We start from the raw sequence: 25,371 nt of genomic DNA on the forward strand, positions 1-25,371 counted from the left end.
GCGAACGGAAATTTCCGTACAGTGTTCGCGCGCGGATTCGAGAGAAGTTTTCATGCATTTTTGAACGAGTTCGATTTAGCTCGTGTACATATTATATAGTCTCGTAGACAAACAGAAAAAAATCGTCATCGTGTACATATTATATACAAGGGGTGAGGCAGGCATCTGAAGCGACGGGACACGTATAAGCGCAGTACATCACCGGGGGTTGCTTCGCGGAAGTCACGTAACAATGGGCGGGCGCGATAAAGCAGACTGCAGTATATGTATATGGAACGCTGATAAAAAATAATGTACGGCCGGTTTATCATTTTTACGAGGCCGCAAAAACTTCGATGTTAAACTTATCGTTTTTGTGAGCGGTAAATATACTGCGGCGGGCTCAGACTCACGTAATAACAAATCAGCTGAGCAAATGGTAATTTTGAATAACGCGAACGGTGCTGAGAGTTAGACTGCGTATATATAATATATTATTATATATACGGTAGCTACTTCCCTAAACTTCTTAAACAACCAATGAATAAATTAAGTATGTGTTTAACATATTATATGTATACTATATCCGACATAAAATTAAAATTTTAGATGTTGTATATAATAATATTAAGTTAAGAAAAATAGAGCTTTAGTTCTTAAACCTTATACTTAGAGATTACGATGTATATCGCTAAAGGTGTTTTTGAAGAGTATATAAGCTGGCAACACGCTCTGTAAACTTGCGTTACACATTACTGTATACAAGTATACCGAGATAAACGCGGTGAACACCCGTTGAGTTGTTCCTAAAGAGAAAACGTCGACGTTCAAATAAATCCTGTTAAGTCAGTAAAAATAGATTTTGTTTTACTCGAAACTGACGGCGGTAACTGGTAAGTAAAGATGATCGGAAATTTAATAAATAAACAAAATATCTATATAGTGGTGCCAACGAAATACTTTTATATTTGTTTTTAATCACGCACATATTATTATCATAATACACATGTAGATATAATATTATATAATACTACCAGTGTTCCGTCTTACTGTTAAATATAATAAAATTGAAAACAATACAAAGGTAACTTAGAACATTATTTAAATCAACAAGAGATCCTTTATATAAGGGTAAAAAGAATAATACATACAAACTTACAAGTACTTAACACTAAACTAGTACCTATACTATATATATTATTATTACAAAGTATAGTTTGGTAAAGATAATTTTGTTTTAATATATTTCGATATTTGGACAAATGGAATAATTTTAAATCATAATATACAATTAATGTTAAAATGTATAATATTAGTATTTTAGTTTAAATATTAAAGACAGTAAATAGACACTATTTGATTGGTGTCATTTAAGCAACAACAACAACAACAACAAAAAAAAAAAACCATTAATGAGTAATTAAATTAACAGTTTTTTTTTTTAATTGCACGAATTAAAAATTTATTTTGCACTTTAGCTTGTGAAAAAAATTTAAACAATATTATAATTTTATACTAAGAATAATATCTTATCGTCGTGACTAGCCAAACAGAAGTGATCTGTCTGTAACGATTTGTTTTTGTCAATAAATCTAATAATATTATGCGTAGTTATATCAAGATACTCGTGGGCAATAAATAACAAAATAGTTCTAAAATCAAATTTAAAAAAGAGAGCGTTTTTTGAGAAGTAACACGATTTTATGTTATCATTTTACGTCGTATAATTGGAGCTGAGACTGGTCACCGTTCGTGGTGGCCCCCGATCCGCCGTACTGGTGCCCATTGCTGGTGGGTGCTCCGTGATGGTGCCCATGATGGTGATGTCCATGGTGGTGTGAATCAGTTGGCGTGGCTCTACGATCACCAGCCCCGTTGCTTCCTGCCGCCATCGGTAGATCTGCTCTACCCCCTCCACCAACCTACAACAAAACGATCGTAAGACATACTACAAAATATTAATCAATGAAAAAAAAAAAAGAAAACGTAGAAAACATGATTAATTTAGCTGACCAATTTCATGAGTTCACGACATACTATAGAGTGAGACTATCAATAAATGAAATGAAATTTCTTTTTTTTTTAAGAATCAGAATTCGTAAATAGATTAATATAGATAATTAAGTATTTAAAATGAAAAAAAATTCTAAACAAAATGTATGTTGTCTATAGCTAATAAGTAATAACCATTGTTGTCTAGTTCTATAACCTAACATGTGTATTGTGCATATATTGTATTTGCTTAAGATGCGTACAAGACTACACTGTCAGCATATTATTTTATTATATTTTAATCTTACGTGCTGGGCCCTTTTAAACATGGAACATTACACATTTAAGATAACATAAGTCATTAAAGAATAGTAATTATTAATTAATAATAATATACAATAACAATAGCTTATTTATAATACAGAAATAGCACGTAATTAAAGTAATAAATCGTTAAAGGCAGGATCTGCATTGGCGAACGACATTATAGACGTCTTAAAGGCTCATTAGCCATACAGTTGGTGGTGGCATGTGAGACTTAGAAGAGGGTAGTGTAATGAGATGAATGAGAAGGAACTTTGATTATGGTTAGTTAATGGTATAAACTACGTAAATAATAATATATCTAGGAACAGATCGTTGAAATATTTTTTACTATTCATTTAAGTTAATATCGCTAACATTTAAAAAATAATATACGTAAAGCAAATTACTGTCACAAAGAATTCGGGAGTTTTTAAATAATTTAAACTACAGGTAATCTAAAATATGTTGAAATTGATCTAAGTTTTTAAATTTGTATCTTAATCAATGAGAGTTTAAACAATATATATATTTATTTAATTTAAACAAAGTAATTTGATTTTGAAAGTAATTATTTTATGTATATATACGTACCGCTGGTGGTATGTGTGTGGCGTGGCGTTTCAACTGAGCCAAAGTAGCTGGATTATAAGCCATGTTTGCAAATACCATTCTCTCCTCGAAATCGTATTCACATAATATTTTGTTTTCGCACAGATAAAAGCGGTCTCCGACACAAAATCTGAAAATCAACATTAAATACAACATCAAACAACTGTCAACTGTCTCACAGATAAATCGTCTCGCGTGTAATATGTATATTATACGTAATTCGATTGAAATTATTTGAATATATCATTAAATCTATCAATTATGAAATTTAGAAGGTAAACATGAAAACCTAAAAATAATAATTCGATAGGGTTTAGAGAGAAGAGATAATCTTGAAATGTAATCTGAGTGTACGACAATAATCCGTTTATTTGAGGTGCACACAATACATTAATTAGTAAAGGAATATCAGGTTAGAAATTAATTTGAAATCGATTGAGTTAAAAGGGTTATTGCCATAATGTAAAACATAAGGTTCATTGTTTTGATTAATACTGTATTGAATTACTATTAATATTTTAAAACACAGTAGACGCTTAATAATAATATATTATGTGAAGATACTAATATATTAATATAATAATACTATATTATTAGTAGTATATATGACTATATGAGTGTTTTCGTAGTTTTATTTAAGTTACATATATTTCAAATAATATTATTGTAACACTTAAAATAATTGACAAAAAAATAAATTTCATACGGTATGACAATGAATTATTTCAGCCTGCAGGGACAATTCAAACTCTAATAATAAAGTTTCGTTTTTAAATTAATGTGTTACAAGTAAATAAAATTGAGTCCAATGGAAATCTTAAATATAGGGTGCGTGTTAAACGGGAGAAATAACATTTTTTTAATAAATCATATTTGGGGAGTCCGTCTTCTAACGTCTTTCATATACATCATCACTGAGGGTGTACGTTTCCGGTGGATATTGTTTATTTGAAGTTATTTGTTTTACCATAGCTTTTGAAAATCTTTAAATCAAGTTTATGAGGAAACAGTTTATGAGTGTAGCTCGATTAGATTTATAAGTCATTTAAAGGTCGTGCCCAGGGCAGTTATGTTACGGTCCGAGGGCGCCCCGGATTATGTCTTTATTGTGTCGATAAATTAAAGAAACTTTGGCTCCCACTTTTTGCTACTTAATAGCATTGTTTTCGATGGGAAAAAACTTGAGATTAATAACTGATTTATAAAAGTTTTAAAAGATTATTATTATACAAACGTCCAGACATTTGTCTCTCGCCTTTTCCGCTGAATCGGCAGTTATACATTCCTTTATTTTACATAAATCTTGATAACTGTATCAGAGATACTTGAACGACAAGTTGTTGAATCAGAAATCATTATAAATTCTCAACACATTCAGGGAAACGGTCGAAAGTAAGTATTATAAAATACATATATAATCATAATATTATTCAATAGATATATTTTTCTTTATTAAGATTTTGACTTAAAACTATTATATATATCCAGGCCCGGCTCAAGGGGTACGCGACATAGGCCCACGCCTAGGGCGGCACTTAAGCAGCACTTTAGTAAGAGGGTGGTGTTTTCAAAATATTGATAATATTATATTGTTAGGGGCGGTAAAATTTGATTTTAGTTTTACTATTTTATCTTGAGCCGGTCCTGTATATATCGACAATTACAGAAACGCATACCTATTAATAAAGCTAAGAATTAGGCAAAACAAACTACTACCTACTAATAAGCATTCAGTTATATTTCACCGTCATCTCGTTTATTTTAAATTTAAAATCGAACTCAATATATTGTTTTCAAATAAATCGCTGTTCAACGTAGCGATGGACAATCGAAATACTTCTTAAAAATAACCTTGATCGTTATTCACGACATAATATTATGTAAGGTCCGACGAGCTCGTACGGTTTTTAAAACTCGTGAGCTCGACTCGCGCTATTCGTCCTGCACCTGCCACGTATACTCTCTTGCCATATTTCCGCCACTCCTTCGGCCTACGACGGGTAAAAGCGAGTTTTCCCTCTCGCCACGCGGCATCGCGTAGTTCGACTTCTCTCACATGGAAATCCTTTCACGCGGATGGCGACGATTTAAAAACAAAAACCTCTCTTCCAGTTTCTCGGCTTGATGCGCGCTTGCACCCGTCGAATAATTAATCAGTATATGTATATATACGCACGCGTTTTCGCGTCCTCCCGCCGCTGTATATATTATATTATTATATACGTATTTGCACCATATTATACCCCACCTCCACCCACCACTGCAGAAAATCAAGTTTCGTTCGCATTTAAAGTTGCATGAATAACTTTTAACACATTCGTCCCTCCCCCACTCCCTCTTCACCGATACCGCCGCAGCTCGTCGCTCTTTCCCTATGTATTATGTGTAACGGGACTGCTACTGCTGATCCTGCTGCTGCTGCTGCTGCTGCTGCTATAGCTGTTACGTCTAAGGCACTTTACGGTGAATAATCATTAGGTAACAACAGATGACGTTTTGGCTAAACGGAGAATACATTATCCAGAGATGCGTGTTTTAACGAATTCTCAGTATTTATATATATATATACGCATAACGCCCAAAAACGGTAAGTCTCTGCAGCATCAAATGCGTCAGTCTGCCGGTCGATTTCGTCTCTACCACGCGGCGTCTGTGATTCCGTCGAAATAAATTAGTCCACACTATATAGTCGGTATTAATAATTATTATTATACGGAGTTATGAATTATGACAATATAATATATCGACTTGGGAATTATTATGTTTTGTTTACCCGGTGCAGTTTATAATATAATAATATATAAGTTTAAAGTCTTATATATACGGCGTATACATAATAATAATAAATTAATATAATAATATATTAATATACATGTGTGGACGAAAAGGTTTTCGAGAAGTGATTAAATAAGGCGTGTTGCAGTAAAATAATGTACCTATATTATTATTGCATTAGAAATTAGAATATGTTAATAAAAGGGCTATATTAAATTATAAAATTAGTTAGACATTAAATATTTAATATTCACGTGTTGGATGTTCATGTTGATGTAAGCTTACAGTTAACTAGTTGAAAAAAACAATAATTTTGATACATTTTGGTTTCCATAAATACTTCGTATCGTATAAACGTTGATGTACGGATTATTGCATATTTTATTTTATATTACTTTATTTTCTATAGGTTCATATTTTCTGACTATCATATTTTTGAATGTTCGTCAGACAAATCATATATTCATATGTTAATAATAATTTATATATTTCAAAAAACATTCTTTCTGATGGCCGCATTATATGTATATTCATAATGGATATATTATAAAGGCGTGTATTTATATTACTCTATACCGATAGTGTGGTAGATTATCATATTATAGCATGCAAATTGCAAGGCATATTATAAACAAGGCGGGGTAACTAAAATATTATGTTATTAAAAAAAAAAAAAAAATTGTGAAATATATTTGTTTCATTCATATTCATATAATGTCTATTCATGACTGAATAATTCGTATTTATCTCCTAGTGAGTTTTTGATTGTACCACCTACTAATAAGTAGGTACTTTAACAAAGTTTACCTGAAGAGAACTTGAGATCTTAATGGTTCGATAGTGGAGGGCCACCAACGTATACTGACGTCCTTTAATTAACTCTTCTCTGGTGTTTATTGACGCTGGTTTTGTTGTTCACATATTGCAATGTATAGACTGCAGAAGAGACCTCTTAAGTATACACACACAGTGGACCGTAAAAAAAGTTATTACTTTATTAGGTATTTTAAATAATAATATTCCCTTGCGTCAGATGCAGATTGAGTAAATTTGCCTCGAAGGGTTTAAGTGAAAACAAAAATTAATTCATGTTAGTGTTTAAACTTAAAGTGTGTCTTTAGTTTTTAATAAATTATGAAATATGGTTCAGAAGTACTTATGCATATTTTAGACTATTTATTTTTGGTTTCTCAATGAATTTATACATTAATGTAATTATACTTAAATAAATTAAAAATTTAAGAAAATGATTAAATTTATGTTTATTTTGAAATATTATTTCAATACATGAGTACCTTCATATTATGTTAATAACCAATTAAAAAATAGGAATATACATTTTATTGATTTTTGAACTTAAGTAATACTATGTGATGATAAAGAATCAATAAAATTGATTTTTACTATAGTGTTTCGTAATTCATATAACTATTTATAAATTATAATACAAGTTTTTTCTTTTTTACTTTTTCATTCAACAATATTTTTTTTTTTTATTGATCATTAAGCCCGGCAATTATAGCCATTAGCTGTTTTTTGTTTTTTTTTTTTTTTTTGTTTATTTTTAGGGGAGGGTACTGTAGTTTTGTTTACACGTGTGTGTAGTTTTGGCAGATTTTTTAATGGGCACCCGTAGGTATCTGCCATGCCCGGGTGGGGGATGGCGGCACTTGTTCTCCGGACACCGTGACTTGCCCGAAGAAAAATGCTGCCCAGTGACCGAGAATCGAGCCGGCGACGGCAGCGCCGCAACCGACGCCTTAGACCGCTCGGCCACCTCGTCCCCAGCAACAATAATTATTTAACATTAGTAAACAAACTGCAGCACAATAATAAGTCAACACTCGATACTAAATATATAACTATAATTTATTGTTTATAACAGTATTAATAATACCAATTTGATAGTACCTATAGTGTCCTAGTTCCTATACGCATACAAACCAGGTATTTTTAATTATATCGTGATTCAGTATCGGGTTAATTAAATAAAACCTAGGTTCAACCAAGCCCGGGTCTTATTTTGAAGAGTCCGGCTCTTGCATGGTTTTACAAAATAAATTATAGGTTTAAAATAATATATCATATTATATCATATAATATTATAATACTATATCGATGCAAAAAAAAAAATATCGGGAATTGGTATAATGTGATATCTTAAAATCAATAAAAATAGTTTTAAGTATTTTTATAGATTTCGATTTAGATTATTTAACACATTTAGTGCCAGTGGAATTGAAATTTACGAAAAATAAAAGATTCGATCACTAAAATAATTACGCACATAAAAAAAAAACAATTTTTGATTAGCTATTTATTTTTATGTGCTACAAAAAAAAATATTTATTATATTAATTCACCACATGAAGTGTTGGTGTTTTGTGGTTCATCAGCGTATACTATATAGGCATGTACATTTGGGAAGATTTCCACCCCTGCAGCAGTGATAAAACCAAACGACGAACATCATAGAGGAGGGAAAATAAAAAAGAGAAATGTTATCAGTTAAAGGCTTTTTTTCGAATTCTTTTTATGAGTCTCTCACGTTTTCCGTCTTCTCCGTCATGCACAAGAATTATTACCCTTATCTAAACACGCTGTTGTCATTAGTGTGGGTGCAATTTCCGAATTTCATCTCGGTCATGTTGTTTTTTTCGATTCTTTTAAATCGAAAGCAATTCTTATAAACTCCGCCTTTTTAGTGTAGTAAAAAATACATGGGAAGCAATCAATCGCGCAAAAAAATATATATATATATATATTGCCAATTGTAACCTCAAACTTCGAATCGAGTATCATTGTTTTTAAACGTATCTGCAGCAATAATAAATATTAATAAATTATTTTCCTTTATCTAAATCGAATATATTCGTTTTGTACTTTATTTAAGTAACTTTAAATTTACATATTGTAAAATGTTTTATTCAAATATTTCTTATTCGTTGATTAATTTTATATTATATGTACTGATTAGATTTTTTGAAATCAAAACAGAAAAATACGTCTACAAATTAGAAAAATTTGGTAGAGTAGTGTAGCAGCAGTAGCTGCACTTATCGCGATATCGCTGCGCAGTAATTGTAAAGTCATAAAAAACATTTTATCAATGTTTGAATAGAGATCAACTGTCGTCACTACAGCGTGCGTTAAAGTGTAGTGAAGCAGGTGAAATGGAGGGGAAGCAAAATGGAGGGGTAGCTGCTGGTAAATAAAATACACAAGTGGTGTTAGCCACGTAAAAACGCTTATCGAGAGTTCGGTAATCGCTTTACACCGATTTTTCGTCTTCACCTGCGCTTCTTGCCGCCGCTCGGATTATATATGTGTGCGTATCTATATGTGGGTGCACCAGACCCAGCGATAAGCCAAGCAGACATCGAATTAAGAAGACGACACGTGATAAAGTACACAGATTTGGAAGAGACGACGACGAATTAGAACCTTTATTATGCTGCCGGAGTTTGTAATTTAAGTCTTTAATCCTTCGTATATATATACGTATATTTATAGGAAGAACGAGTTCCGGGGGAAGGGAGAGCGACTGACTACGCTGCAGTATAAGACCCTTCCGGATTATGACGGCAGTTTTGTCGCCGAATTTGCCCACTCTCCACCCTGATTATATTATATACCTTGTATACGCTGCACTAGGTCCCACGCGCGTTTATTTTAAGTTTCTCTGATAAAAACTGTTTAACTTGTTCCTTTCTTTGTCCCGGAATTCGTTTAGGACATGCATAATATTAATTAAAATTTAATATTTTGTAAAATTAAAGATATGCCATATAATTTCTGTTTAAAAGTATGTACTACTTTTTTTTTTAAATCTAACCATATGATTTTCTAGAAATAAAACTATCTATTCGAATAATTTTAACTAAAATTATAATATTTAAATATATTATATAGTTTAAGGAGAGCTATTTTTATGTATAAATGAAGAATGTTAGTTTATAACTTTAATGTATAACCATTGTATTAGGTTGGATAATGTTTATAAAGATTCCCAATTGCAGTAATAAATCATTTTCAGATTACAATACAATTTTAAATAGAAATAAGAACGTATATATTATAAGATACATTAACAAGTGATTTTTAATATTACTTTTTGATACATTTTTAATTAGATAGCATATGTTTACATTATGAAGTCGTACCATTAAAACTGTTAATTTTTATTTGTCTATGTTAAAAAATTGTGACAGAAAAAAAAACAAATTCTAAAAATTAAAAATTGATGATATTTCACAAATATCCTAGGGAAATACCTCAAACAATTTATTGCATGCGAATAATACTTATTTGTTATATTATTTTGAATATTTTAAAATTTTTCAGAAATATTTTAACGGTTCATTTGAGCATCTATTTTCATTGACTAAAACCAGATAGTAAATTCTGATTTCCGACATTACATCATATAGATTGTAATTTGTAAGAAACGTAGTAAGTTTTTGTAACTGAACGTTGTGACTAAATGGAATTTAAATTTTGAGTTTATAAATTGTTTACTTTCTGCAAAACATTCGATTTAAAAAAAAATACTATGTGTCTTTATACTATTTAAATGCTATACTTACCGATTTGTAAATTGTATATAATACATTATAATATAATTATAGTGCTTTATCATATTAATATTTTACTGAAATGTAAAAATTAAAGGTATTTTTAATTTTATTATAAGAGTAGTTTTTGTTCTTTGCACCATAAACAGCGCGAGTTTAAAATAAATACGTATAACAGTTATATAATATACAGTGATTATTAATATTGCACAATTGATGCTGTGTGTGCATTTGCATTTTACAAGATTCATAATAGTAATAGGTGGGTTATATGCATTAAAATGAATAACTTTGTTCTTGATAAACCTAAACGCGTTTGCGGTTAAATTAATATATTATTAAGTCAAGAAATGATCAAGGCTCTTGTATAATATCGTGCGAGATGGCCGAAACAGCTTTAATTCACTACTTTTCAGAAATGAGGCGCCCACTACGAGGGCCATACGACGGATTTTCCCCTTTTATGTGCTCCACTGTTTGTATACAATAGATATATATATCATCCCTCTTTTGTCGCCCATTCGTAAATAAGCTATACGTGTCTATAAGTATAGATAGGATTATATAATCCGTTTTCCCGATACCATTATAAATATTATATATATGCATAAAGCTTCAGGTTTACATTGGTAAGATATTCATGTAACTTGTAAGTTTTTTTTATCGTCACGGAATATGGTTTTCGAAAAAAGTCCGTAAGTATTGACTTTTGGCGCGCCACGTTCGGATCGGCCGAACAAAGTTTTCAAAGTCCTTCGTATTTGTTAATTTGTTTGTTTGTTTTTTTTTTAAATTCATAATATTATTACATAAACGTTAATTTTGCAAATAATTATGATTTTTATAGCCTGTCCTTTTTTTTCGCTTCGAGAATTATTCAAAAAACAATGTTTGACGATAAAATATATCCAAACTCCGGGGTAGCATGGTATTAGCAGGTATATATTGGTAAGGTATAACTTGTAATTATATATATTATTTCCGTCACCGGTATAACAAATACCCAAAAAAATCCCATCCCAGCAGTTGATAAAAAACATGTAAGATTATGAGTTAGCGTTTTTATTACTTCGGCGTTTCAACGAAAATTACGGTTTTCGATCGCTAATAACAACACCGCAAATCACAATAGTCGTATACTACAGCCATGTGAGTTCACTCAAACGAGAAATACCAATTGAATCCTACGGAAAATGCGCTGGAACGTGGCGTATACGAAACTTGTCGGAAAATGCAGCCGAAGAATAGTCATAAAATATTGTAAATATTCTATCCCAATTGACTTCTGAAAATAATAATATAATTTACATTCAGGAACGAATAACGAGCGTTTAAATAATTAATGCGATACGTATAATTCCACGGTTTAATAATGTAATTGTCTAAACGTTCGAGCTGAAAATTCCGATTCCACCGTCAATGAATAATACATTTTTTACTTGTAACGTCATTGCAATTTTTTTTTCCATCACGTTTCATTAATAATTATTGCCATATACAAGGAATAATATAATACTAATAAACACTGTTATACAACAACAACAGAAATAACAACAAAGTGGTATAATAATAATACAGTATTACAGTCCATATAATATTGTTATTATTTATTGCCATACAAAATTACTGAGCATCACAAGCGCCACGCGCGTTACGATTAAATAATTAATTTTGTGAATAATTACGTAGAAATTTAATTTAATTTAATTATTTTATTCGTAAAATTGTTTTAGTCTTATATTTTAATAAATGTTATTATTTCTATTCATGCATTTTTTTGTTGTACTAATGATTTAATAACCTATACTGTTGTTTATTGTGAGTTATTATTATTATTATTTTTTTTTTAATTACTGGTCGGCGCGTGGTCGTAATTCGTTTTTAATTGAGGCTGTCTGTATATGCGGAGGCTAAAATATCTACATTTTCATATTGCACACTTTAAATGAGACGTACCTAAATAAATTTCGTTGTAATGCAAATGTTGTCATTAAAAGTTCAAAACTGTTATCATTCAATATCGTTGACATTGGAAAACTTTCAATTATGATGAATTATATGATTATAAAACAAAAAATATTATTTAATTTCAAAAACAAAATTTAGCTGGTAGTACTTATACCTATAGTATTAGTTATTACTACAATACATTGCTACAAATTATGCAAAACAAAATCAAAACCTTATACTTTATAGGTACCTATAGTCAATAATAGTAATACAAATTACATATTATACAAAATTTCATATTTCGGTTATCACTTTTTACTGTATAAAATATTTCGTTTACTGCACTACTCGATTTTAGTTCCATTCAACTTACGCACACGCATGAATTTCATGAATTTGACAAGAGAGTGGACATTTTAATTTTTTTATATCGATAGATATACTTTAAAAATAATATATTCCACTTGCAATACGAACGACAGAATTCAGTTGCGATGTGTCCTGCAGGTTCTGTATTGGGTCTGTTGGGTACCAGCGGCGTTACGCTGCAGGATTCACAATTGTATTATTATTTTGTTTTATATCCTTCAAGTCAAAACTGTGTAGTAAACTGGTCAGTAAGCATTTAGTATCAATAGACATCTTAACGGTGGATTAAAGCTTAAGCCATCATAAATAAAAAAGTATTTAATAAACAATTGACAGAAATTGAAGTTGTACGACGAATTTCAAATACCTCAAAAAACAACCTTAAATAATATATATACATTTTTTTTTGTATTTTATGTTTTATATCAGTAAGAACTAAGAAAGCACCAACTATATTTTTCAAACCTAATTTTGCAACAACTGAGTAGGTATCTAATTATTTATTTTCACAAACCAATTCACCCGTTGGAAACCCCTGTCCCCTAGGTACGGCGCTGATTGACAGTGATTGCCGATTGGTATAATATATTATACCTATAGTCTTTCCGGGCAGTGGGTTCCAGACGAAAAACGGGAAAACGACAAAGTCATGTGGAAAACGAATCGTGTAACGAATGACGCGCCGTATTTGTAAACCATTTGTGGTGCGAGGGATGAGTTTTTTTTTGTTGTAAAAACACGCGTATACTCAAAAATATGGCGAAAAAATAATAAAATGAGAGGGTCTCCTCCTCGGTCGTGTTATTATTATTATTATTTTATTATGTGAGTGGCGGAAAAGGTTGTCGTCGTTTTTTTTTTTGTCGTTTCGTTGCTTGGATAACAGTAACACAACGTTTCGCCCGATTTGACAATCGTTTCATATCGGCGGCGGCGGAAAATTAGCTCTCGCGAGTTGCCAGTGACAATTCAATTACGTATAAACCATTCACCCTGCCGCCGCCGCCGCCCCCGCCCCTCGATTATCACTCTTGTCGGTCGGTGGGCTCGTTTTTTCCACCTGTCTGAACCGATTATCGCACACACAACGCACACGCGACGAGCGCGCCCGACGACGGTGAGCTCCGGCGGGGGTCCTTTTCGTTTCGGGCCTTGGACGGATGGACGCCGGGACCGCCGCCGTACCGCACCCGCCAGACGGTTTACGTTATCCGACCGCAACATCTCGCTATACGGTCGTCGCCACCGCCTCCTCGTAAATATTCTATTATATAACGGCGGCGTCCGCACGCCAAGCTCTAAATTAAATAGGTATATAGGCGCAGTATTAATATACGCGTGTCTGGCGCCGCGGTGTCTGTTATGGCAGCCGCCGTTCATTTTTTTCTCCCGTCCAGACGAAATCTAAAGTAGGTAGGTATAGGCTTTCCCCCGTGGGGAAAAAAAAACAAAAACAGATATAAATAGTCCTCTTCGGGTGTATTTTGCTACACGTGCATAACGGGAGCCCGGTCGGGTTTGAAAGATTAAATTACTCCGATTCGTTCATAACGCCTGGCTATAATAGTAGGTGTTTAGAAATTCAGCAAAGTTCAAAACTATTCCCTCCATAACAATAAAAATATGCTCGATTGAATAATGACTATAAGAAAAAAAGTTGACTTCGTTAGAATATACAACACAATCTAATATGCAAGAAACCTATTTTTATTTCGAAATTTGCACTACGAATTTATTATTATTATAGGTTGGTCAATGTTACAGTGGTTTTCGGTTATCAATAACAAAATAATTATTTAAGGTAGCAATAAGTAATTACTGAAACAAAATAAAAGTTAGTATTTTCTAGATAAAGCTTTTAATTGTTGTAGATTACATAAACCGTATTATAATAATTTTTTATTGCCAGTTCAAATAATATAGTAAGTATATAATATATTTATTTTGCTTAAAATGTAAATTAATGTATTAATATATTTTTTGTGGATAAAATCCATTAGATTTCTACCGAATGACTCATAATGACAAAAATAATAATGACATTATCGTCAAAATAAAAGGGAGGGTTGAAGACGGTAAAATGATGACTATGTGTGCTTAAGTGCAGGGGAGGAAAAAGATAAGTTCTTGATTAATGACATCATCATGAAACTTGAATTTTTTTTTTTTTGTTAAAAAACCACCGTTATTTACATTAATTAATAGTATTTAAAATATTTTTATAACAAAAGAAGATTATGAAAACAGTTTTCTTTGAATAGCATTAGGAGGGTATTTATAAATCAGCTATAGTATTAAAATTGAATGGTCGAGAATGATAGTATTTAACATTTTTGCATACAATTAAATCCACCATCATATTATAATAATATGTATACTTCTGAAAAATATTAATTTTAAGGAGGTAGGCTTTTTCTAAAAAAAAATCTACAATTTATTGTCAAAAATATGCATTATGAAAATATTATAATGTAGGCCTATAAAAGCATAAATTACCTACTAATCAATGCAATTCATTGATTAATATCATAATATTAGTATTTAGCATATAGTATTTAAACTTATTTGAGCTAAAAATAAAATAATACGATTTGCAATAATTAATGGTTCAATTAATATTATTGTAAGAATATAGTAATATGATATATTAGCAATTTGCTTTTGTTTGAATGTCAAATAATAAAATTAACGTGACATGAATTTTATGATAAAGTAGAATACACTATCATAGACTTTGGAATCAGAAAACTCTCAGCATTTACGATCAACTGAACTTTTACGATATTGATTCGTCGACGGTGATCGGCGTTAGTGCATTGAAACTAGTACTCAATCGTTCACGGGCATTTAAAACCTGTTAACAATCGTACACAACCCTCCCCAACCAGAACTACACTAAAACTGTAGGACGGAAGACTGACAAAGAGTGTTTGTACTGTTGATATTAAACGAGTAAACTAATAGCCCCGGGGAAATATCATTCGATTTTTATACTACGTTTTAATATATTATTGTACCCGGTACGATGCTCGTCCGCATATATAGGTATAGTCCCCTTATTGATACAGCTATAGCGATAAAAAGTTAGGTAGTTATAGGAGTTTCTAATTTCCGTTATGACGTTTTGTTCAGAGTAGGTGTTATTTACGATAACAGCGGGGGTAAAGTTTCGTTTTCGTAAACATATTAGACAATTTATATTGTTTTATTATACCAACTGGCGACTATATATTATTAAGTGAACTGTGCCACAACGAGTATACCTATACACGTGAAGATTATGATAAGAGCATATTTCAGGTGATGAGCCCCTCGGGAGTGAGCCTTCGTTATTTTATTTATTCATATTCGTATCTGTACAGAGAAGAAATTTTCAGATAAACAATTGAAAAAATAGTACCTATAAGGCTATAAATCTTAAACAAATCTAATTCAAGTGTATCTATATAGTTGGTAAATTTGGGCGTGTGGAAGCGGGAGCCCTTCATAACAAGAGTTGTTGTTCTTCAATTTCGAACAAAGCGGTACATTTTGGCCGAAAACGGAGTCGCCCCAACAAGCTAATTAGTTATAAGTATTTAAAGTTTGCACAAGCGAAGAAGGGACCCAACGTTTCGTTCCTTCGCTCATATATACCTACTTAAAATATGTAATTATAATTTATAAGTAATTAACTATACCTACTTAGTCTACTCTTTTAAAATCCAATTTTAATGCATCGACATTTTCAGAAAAATATTTTGATTCGGAATATGAAATAAAAATGTATACGTCGTTATTCAAAAAAGTAAACAACTTCAAATTGTGTAAAAAGATTTCCAAAAATCTGAATACTTTTCGAGTGAGATGATGATTGATTGCCTTCAAAACAATCATATTGTATTATGATAATATACGATATGACTGCAGACTGCGCGATCACTATAGCTATAGCTGCGGATTATACGTGATATCTTAAACATAATATTATATCATACAATATTGTATCATTCGCGCGGACCAAGACGGTAGACGGACAAAAACGAATCGCTTGCAGATAACCACTACGTGCGAAATCTTTTTTTCGTCTGCGTATTACGACAATGAATTCAAATATTATAATATTATATAGATACACGTATATATACGACTGTAGTACGTCTGTACATCTATTTACAGGCCACTAGGCCAGCAGCAGGAGTTGTTGGAATCCAGTGCCGTCTACCGTTCTCGCAGTGGGTTTTTATCACCGGAAGGGGTAGTATATAATATAATATATATAGAATAACGTTCGAGTCTCGAGTGGTGTGGGGTGGAGGCGACTACGGCAGTGCATCGTCGTTTTGAAATATAATATCCACCGTGACAAGGTGGTGTATAAATGTACGCGTATAGTGCGAGCAGAGAGACGAACGGCGGACGGAGTGACGGTGCGAGGGTGCGGACGGACGGACGTATATACGGACGGACGAAGCGGTGATGGAATGCCCGCGTGGCGGAATAAAAGGAATCGTTTACACAGGGTTTACCGAATCTGGGGATGAAATTTAATTAATCCGCTGGCTGTGTGCGTGCGTGCGTGTGTGTACGACGAGCACTGCAGAGTAGTATGACCGGCCACCCCCGCGCGTACATCCGGTGCGCGTGCGTGTGTGTGTATGTGTGTGTATGTGTGTGTGTGTGTGTATTAATTAATTGGAGTGAAAGGGAATAAAGAGCCGCCGCCGCCTCCGCCGTGACAATGCCGGGCAATGCGAATATTACAATATTGTAGCGCAACTACCCCTTTAGGCGTTACGGGGTGGAATATCGTTGCGGGAGATGTATAAATATATACATATATGAGTTATTGTTTTCTCATAATTGCCACTGCCACTGCCGCCGTCACTGCCGCACAGTTGTACGCGATTGTTGAACGCGCGCTCACATATTGGACGTAAAGTATAATATATATATATATATTGTATATTATGTATGTGTCACATGTCAATTAGCCACGCACATGTTGCCATACATATTCTATACCGTTGATGTAATAATATGTGTACATGTGCCGCGTTCGTATCATCGCGGACGTTATTTAATTGCTAATTCCGATAACCATATTATTATATAATGCTCGTCGTGAGTATGATATAATATAATATATAGATACATAATGTGTTTGTGGGACGTTTAAGTATAAAGTTATACACTATTTTTATTTTTTTGTTCAAATGTAATAATATTTTTTTCTAATAAGAAAGTTTTCACGTATTGTTTGGACAACTATTATAAATTTATAACGCGTTGCTCTTAAAAAAAAATAATTAAAAAAATAAAACAATAATCGTTAAAAAAATGTTATGGCATAATATGATATTATAATAAATAATATTTACACTCTTGCTAACGCCTGTTCTAACGCTATTATTTCCTACACATAAATATAGGTACACACGCGTATATAACGTCATATAGTTTAGAGTTTTCGTACGAAATGTGATATATATAATATTATATTTTGCGATTTCCGAGGTTAAAAATTGTTGTTGTTTTTTGGTTGAAAAGCGATTTTTTCCCCTTTGTTATAAATCATTTGAAAGTAAACTTTTTTCATGCCAAGCGGTCGTCGTCGAAAGTTTGAAAACTCACCGAAATTTTTTGCACTTAAAGTATATACACACATATATATATATATATATAATATAATATAGTAATATACTCGTTTTTCTCTCTTAGTTTTCGACTGCGATGTGTAGTAATGTATGACATATATAATATTACATATTTGTAACCTCGGACACATACTACGATAGACGATAGTAATAATATGGATATCGAAACATTGGTAGGTATGCCTGAAAATTTGAATTATTCGCGAAACCATCCTCAGGAATTATACAAGCATTGAATCGCGTTTATATATTACAATTTATAATGGTATAATACATATATGGATAAACGACCGAACAATAATTATATGCGGAATGTTATTTTAGGGGAACCTATAAACTTTCAACCCCCGGCCCCCGAGTATAAACGAGTATACTTATTCTTGGATTCCACAATGCAAACGCTCTGTAATTCATCGACATTAATATCGTCCGCGCCGCTTAATACGAATAATTCGTTTGCGGGCGAGTCCGAACGTTTAATCACGGATCACGGCGATAGGTCGTTCCTCTCCCATATATTGGGTCTTGAATCCGAGGGTTGTTTTGATAACTAATCGCAACGGATTAGTCGCATGGCCTAAGGGTGATCCTAACCCGCCATCCTCGAGCGAATATACACGGCTGGTGCTACTGTCAATGACGCCGATTCGGAGGATGTTTTGAATTCTAAATCTTTTACCTGACCTCTACACACCTGAAGAATAACGGCGCAATGATGTGCGACATGCCGACACATGACAATAATAATAATATTATTATGATAGGCGTTAACAATAGATATAAGTACACTAAAATTTCACGACGGCACAAAACGTACAATATTATTACAGTGGTTTATTATTACCTGTGATTGCACTGTTGGCACGCGAAACACTCCAAGTGATACACGTTGCTACGGGCCCTCATGACCATCTCGAACGCCGGTATGTCCTTGAAGCAAGCCGCACACATGCCCTTATTGCCAAACATCCTGTAAAACCTGTCAATCAGTAATAGCATCATACGGTGTGTGACGTGTCCGCCATTAATACCTGAAGTAATCCTTTTTGCACAATATCATGTTCGCCTTGGTGTACAGCGTCGATCCGACTTCGCCCAACCGACAACCGCAGCAACCACACATCAAACAGTCTTCATGCCAAAACAAATCCAGCGCCTTCAACAGAAATCTGTCGAAAAAAATAAATAAAAAAAACCATAAAATGTGTACAATATTCATAGAGAACGTTGAACGTTTTATATCGCAGTATCGCACCCTATATTAATATATTATGTAATATTATTACTACGCAGATAAGAGCAAATAATCGCACTTTATTCATAAAAATTAAATATAATAATGTTACTGAATCATCTTAAAATATATGTAGGTAGTGTGACATACCTATCGGTTATGTGTTTTCCGCATCCGGCACACTCTTGGCCTCCCGTCGATGCGGAAGCGCCGACGTTGGCACTCGACTTGGTAGCTGTGCTGGCTGCTACTTGACTGGCTTTAACGTCCATTGTCATCTTACTCCTGCAGAACATAAGCAAAAAAAAAAAACAATTAAAAAAAAAAAAATCACACAATATTATATTACTCGACAGGATAGTTATGATGGGTGCGTGATTTTCGTTATAGTATATTATATTAGTTTTGCGTGATACCGAGTTTTGACGTACCTTCCTACAGAAACGTACAGCCACGTAAAAGTATAATATATATCTAGACGTTTCCGGTTAGTTTTATGAACAATACCGCGATATTCGACAATACCATAAGAGATCGTGTTCGAATGGCTCGGTTTATGAGTTTTCGGGGCTTAAAATGCAGTAACGAATATTATATATCCAGACGGCTGTGTGGTCGCCATAAAGTTCACCCCGCAGACACCACGTAACTTTTTTTTCTTATTCTTCAAAACCTAGACGGAAAGAGTTTTTTTCACGTTTTATTTTTTGTAGGCTATATTATTATATGTATATATATCGTCGGGCGTGGTGGTTTTTTGCTTTTCTTTTTATTTTACGATCGGATCAAAAAAAAAACCCAACGTCCCTATTTTTTTTTTGTTTTACTTAAAGACCGAAAGACATTTGGTATGCCGAGTTTGACGTGAAACATTAAGAACAATATCAAATAACGTTTTTTTCCGACGGGAAGGGAGACAAAAATATGGAATTTCTTTCGAAAGACAACTTTAATGCGTTTAAGTGTCCTTATTTAGTATTCAGCCGGAAGACCTGTTGTTGCTGGCAAGATAAAAGCTCTGTTCGGAATATCAAAACACAAATATTGTAAGGGGATGTAAAAAACTTTGTAGTAATGGAGAAGGGGAATTATATATTTTTCTTATTACGAAAAGTACGATGTGCGATAACTGTGACAAATTAGGGGGTTGTATTTTTATTTTTTTTAAATAGATGCGATTTGTGTCAAGACATCTTACGAATGTTAAATTCACAATAATGTATACAAACAACAAAAGTCCCTCAGAACGTGCAAGTTAGGTGTGTCGGTATAAACAAAGCAATACAGATTTCAAAATAAATAGACGCAAAATGTGATTTTCAAATGACGATTGCAGGAGAAGGTTTAATAATAATATATTAGGACTTGGTTTGCCTTAAATATATACTACGCTTATATAGTATATACATACAACATACATGTATACAAGACAAATATTCTACGGTATAATTAATGTTATATTTGACGACAAACGCCTATGGTGATTGTTGAAAATCAATTTCCCGTATAAAATATATACTTATATATTTTATTAATGTGCTCCACGCAGTGTGGTAGTTCTTGAATAAAGTTTAATAACGCGTAATACGTGATTTAATATAATATATACTTCAGACCTTGAAGGTACATTAAAATTAACATTTTACTCGCACCTTATCGGTAGTTCTATTATATAGCAGATATCGCTGTCATAATTTTAGTTGTATATCCAATTATTCATATTTCAATTACCTAACTCCAATCGATTGTCATGATAATTTGAAGAATTAACCATTTGAAAATATTTTCGAAATGTATATTGATGATATATCGGATCAAAATAATCATATCATTTTTGGTGTGCGTATAATACAATATAATATTCATATATGCAGTATTGCGTATCTGTGATGCAGTTTTAAACTATGAAAACGATTTATCCACTGCAGCCGGTCGTCTATATCTATTACACTGCAATAACCTAGTTGCATTCATATAAAAAAAACAAACGATTTTTTTTATCTATATAGCGATCGATTCGTATTCTCCCGAAATTGTCCGCGTGAGGGCGAGTGGAGTTGTGCGTGGAACTTTGACGGGACCGCGCGTGAGAGCCGCAACGGACTGCTGTGCTCGCCGCGCACAGGTGTATTCGGCAACAACCCCTCTCGGACCGAGGCGTGACACACGACGTGTCGTTGATTTATGCACACCAGACGGTTGTCATGCGGTGAAATCCGATGGTCATTTTTCACTTAACCCGCGACGCGTGTTATTGACTGAACTTTTGTATAATATTTCGTTTTGTTTTTTTCCACACACGCGGCCTGTACGATATACCTATAATATATTATTATGTATAGTTTTCCGGCGTTTCCGGTCGAGGCGAATCAATCAAACGCCGGCGGCGGACGCGTGCGGCTGTCTGCACCGCGCCGTTTTATCGCCTCGAAATATTATTGTACCATAATAATATTATAATATATTGTAATACCTAATACATTATATTTTATTATTATTATATTATTCGCGCGAGGTTTGATTAATTATTATACAGTACGTTCAAACGGATGGCCTCCGTGGTGTTTTGGTATACATTATATTATGTTATTATTATTATAATATTGTGTTGTGAAAATGCGACGGAAACCAGCGACGTGCGTACACATCACTGCCGTAGCGGGGACGACGAGTGTGAACAGGAATCGAAATATATATGCGTTTTTGTTTTACCCCGACAACCCCGACTGTAGTGGTGGCGTTTATGGACCAATTTATCAAGCCGATAATAGCAGTATATATACAACTGCAGAGCGATGAGAGGTACGGGCGCCGCCGCTACTACATAAATGCGTAAATAATAATAATAATAATATCGTTGTTTGCGGGGATGGTGGTTGTGACGATTGTTGGGGTAGGGGGTGAAATTGTTAATCCGACGGCCTCGGTCGTAAAGATGATAGCAGTCGTTATGCTGTGGAGACGTTTTTAATTAGCTTAAAATAATAGCATGTACTTAACTTGTTTAACCGATCAATACTGCAGTTCTCGACTGTTTTTAATGTGCGGCGTACTCTGAAAGTGCTGTACACTAATAATAATTATTTAAGCTTGCCATAATGCTGTGATTTAAAAAGCCGATTTCGTGCTGAAAAATGTGCAGTTAGGCGGTCCCATGACTATACAATATGAGTTATAATAACTAAATACGAGGCTGACAGACAAGTAATTTACTAACATTTTCGAATATCTAATATGTTGTGCGTTTATAAAATAATGTATCATAAAAATAATATTATCGGGGACTGTATAAAGTTTGTTTAAATACCATCTAAAACGTTGGACTATTAGAGTACTGATCGATTGTGCCAATAAAGTACATATTATGTAGAATTAGTTTTAAATTATTATATTATGTATATCTACGCGGACATTCCTACTCAAAAATAAAATTATATAAAGGATTCAATTCTTTTTAAATAGTATAGGAATTAATACTAAGAAAATGATTAAATAACGTGGTGAGTATAAGAAAATAAATAAAGTGGCCGAGTTCAAATTTAAAAATTCTGTGTGGTTGCTTCGTTCCTCCGTGATCAGATGAGATAAAAAATAAAATATTACTTGGTACCAAGGCGGATTTATTAGTCAATTTTGATACAATAAACATCACAAGCTATCGTAAATGATTGTTTACATCAAATATTTATTCAAGTTTATGTTGTAATTTTTGTTTATACGATAATTAACATGACATTAAATGAAAAATACGCTACTAACTAAAACAATTTTTTTTTAAAAAAAGAGCATAGGGGGAAATACTACCATTATGCTCCCCGAGAGCACACCTGCCTCACAAGTAATATTGACTATTGTTTCAAATAAATAATAGGCACCTATAGTACACACTGTGAAAATCGGTTATAACAAACTCGTAGGGGAACATTTATTTGTTTGTTGTAAGCGATTTTTCTGTAAGTACATATATGTAATTATAAAATTATTAATATTTTTAATGGTCAATTACTTGTATTACATTTTTTTCACATTAAAAACATGGAAATGTCAAAAAGAGTTGTAAAAATTAAACAAAGTTAAAAAAAAATATAATTAGTAGGTATGCTACAATTGAATGAATACAATTCATTTTGTAGTCATGTGCCTATGTAAGGCTCGAAATAATACGAAATAATAAGACATAATAGTGAGGTGATATACAATGATTGGTACAAAAGTTGTCGTTATTATAATCGTTTATTAATTTATAATGGGATCTTAAACTTCATTTGTACAAATCAATATTTTGTTTCAACCGATTTTTTACCTATGATAATTAATATTAAATATAGTGTTTACTGTTTCTTCCGGGTCACCGGTATATGTTATATAGAATAGGTAAGTATAGTGTGCCCACAATACAAGTCATACGATATAATATTATCCACTGCAATACGTATAGGCGCATGAAAATATGTGAAAATCTGGTGTTGATGCGTTATGTTGAAATTTGATATTACAATTTTCGCACTCTAACGTGAGCAACCGCCGGCGGTTTTGAACAAAAAGAATAATACATAATTTGCAAAAGATTATATGGTAAAGTGAACAGCGCACTGCAGATAAGCCATTGCTGACAGTTGATTGTCTCACTATACGGGGCCGAAGGGGTGTAAATGTTTAAGTACACAAAAGTGAGCGGAGGCGCACGACATTCAAACGACGGCGTAATAATAATATAATCATAGATACATCGTGTAAATGTATATACCTATATATTTATTATTTATACTAGTTTAAAAACACTTTCTCTTTCTTTCTCTCTCTCTCTCTCTCTTTTGTCTAAAAACGTAAATTAAATTACACCCAACATTTTTGGAACGGTAAAAAACACTTCATTAGCACACACCCTCACTCCGTCCTCCACACGCGTTAGTACACGTGATATTATAATATTTATTTATCAATATTATATGTTCGGGAAACATTTATACAACACGCGCGCATCCGGCCGTTGGCGTAGAATATAATTAATTAAAAACTATATATAGTTGCAGATAGGTATTTTTGCAAGTATATAATATACATTTATATAATATGTATATGTGTGTAATGGTGTATGTATATAATATGTGGATTGTTGGTATATGTATATTTGAACGTCCCCGCCGCTCTATCGTCACGGTTAAATCTTTGTGTTTTATTTTTGGTTTTGTTGAAATCGAGGAGACATATTACTATGTATATTGTACGACACGCCTCGCGCGAAGGGGTTTGTCGACGTCAGTGGTGTATATATGTTATATTATTATAATATTATAATTTATAATATACAAGAGCGAATTATTATTAGTTTATTAGATAAAGCGCTGGAAATGAGTTTTAGCCAGTGGAAAATAATAATAACAAAACAGAATGCGTGTGTGTTATATCCATCGTCTCTCTCACCCCCCCCCCCCCCTCTCTTGACACTGGCAGCCGGGTATGGATAGTCGGTATTGGTAGAGTGGTGATGGTACGGTACGGTGGAGGTAAGCACGCTCTGAGTACTACAATATTATATATATATATGTGTGTGTGTGTATATGTGTATGTGTGTTTATGTGTATATTGTATATACCTGTACGCGCACAAAGGAATACGCGTGCCGCCGCCGGTGTGTTGTTAAAGGCTCAAAAATGTTTTAATTAGCGTTGTAAACGACGTAGACGGCGCGGATGACGCCGGTCCCACCCCCCGATCACTATCTGCTACTGCTACCACGGTCGCGTAACATTACAACCGTAGAGGGTGCAGATACACCCATATAAATATAATAATAATATGTAGAGCAGGGAAGCGTGTGCTTCTCGGTCGAAGGACGATCGAGGTGTACCTACGTTGTCGTCGAGTTTTCTGTGGTTTTTAGTTTATATACGATTAAAAAATTATTGTAATAACAATATAATATACATACCTCCTAGTTCAAACC

The 25,371-nt window shown here is 33.0% G+C and overlaps 1 protein-coding gene across 2 annotated transcripts in view; it reads right to left on the bottom strand.

Moving 5' to 3' along the window:
• Window positions 1-924: 924 nt before the first annotated feature.
• Window positions 925-25,371, bottom strand: part of LOC100161445 (LIM domain transcription factor LMO4.2) — a 69,592-nt gene continuing 45,145 nt past the window's right edge. Inside the window, exons 2-6 of one of the 2 annotated variants that reach the window (XM_001949588.5) lie at window positions 19,575-19,709; window positions 19,222-19,359; window positions 19,035-19,160; window positions 2,869-3,016; window positions 925-1,901 (exon numbers count right to left, since the gene is read on the bottom strand). In XM_001949588.5, coding sequence (XP_001949623.1) covers window positions 1,689-1,901; window positions 2,869-3,016; window positions 19,035-19,160; window positions 19,222-19,359; window positions 19,575-19,702 — 753 coding nt within the window. In that variant the 5' untranslated portion in view covers window positions 19,703-19,709 and the 3' untranslated portion in view covers window positions 925-1,688. Of the gene's footprint in view, window positions 1,902-2,868; window positions 3,017-19,034; window positions 19,170-19,221; window positions 19,360-19,574; window positions 19,710-25,371 lie in introns of both variants that reach the window. The other variant, XM_008185599.3, reaches the window with a different exon arrangement.

The sequence above is a fragment of the Acyrthosiphon pisum genome, chromosome A1 (genome assembly GCF_005508785.2).
Source record: "Acyrthosiphon pisum isolate AL4f chromosome A1, pea_aphid_22Mar2018_4r6ur, whole genome shotgun sequence".
In the NCBI taxonomy this organism is placed as follows: domain Eukaryota; kingdom Metazoa; phylum Arthropoda; class Insecta; order Hemiptera; family Aphididae; genus Acyrthosiphon; species Acyrthosiphon pisum.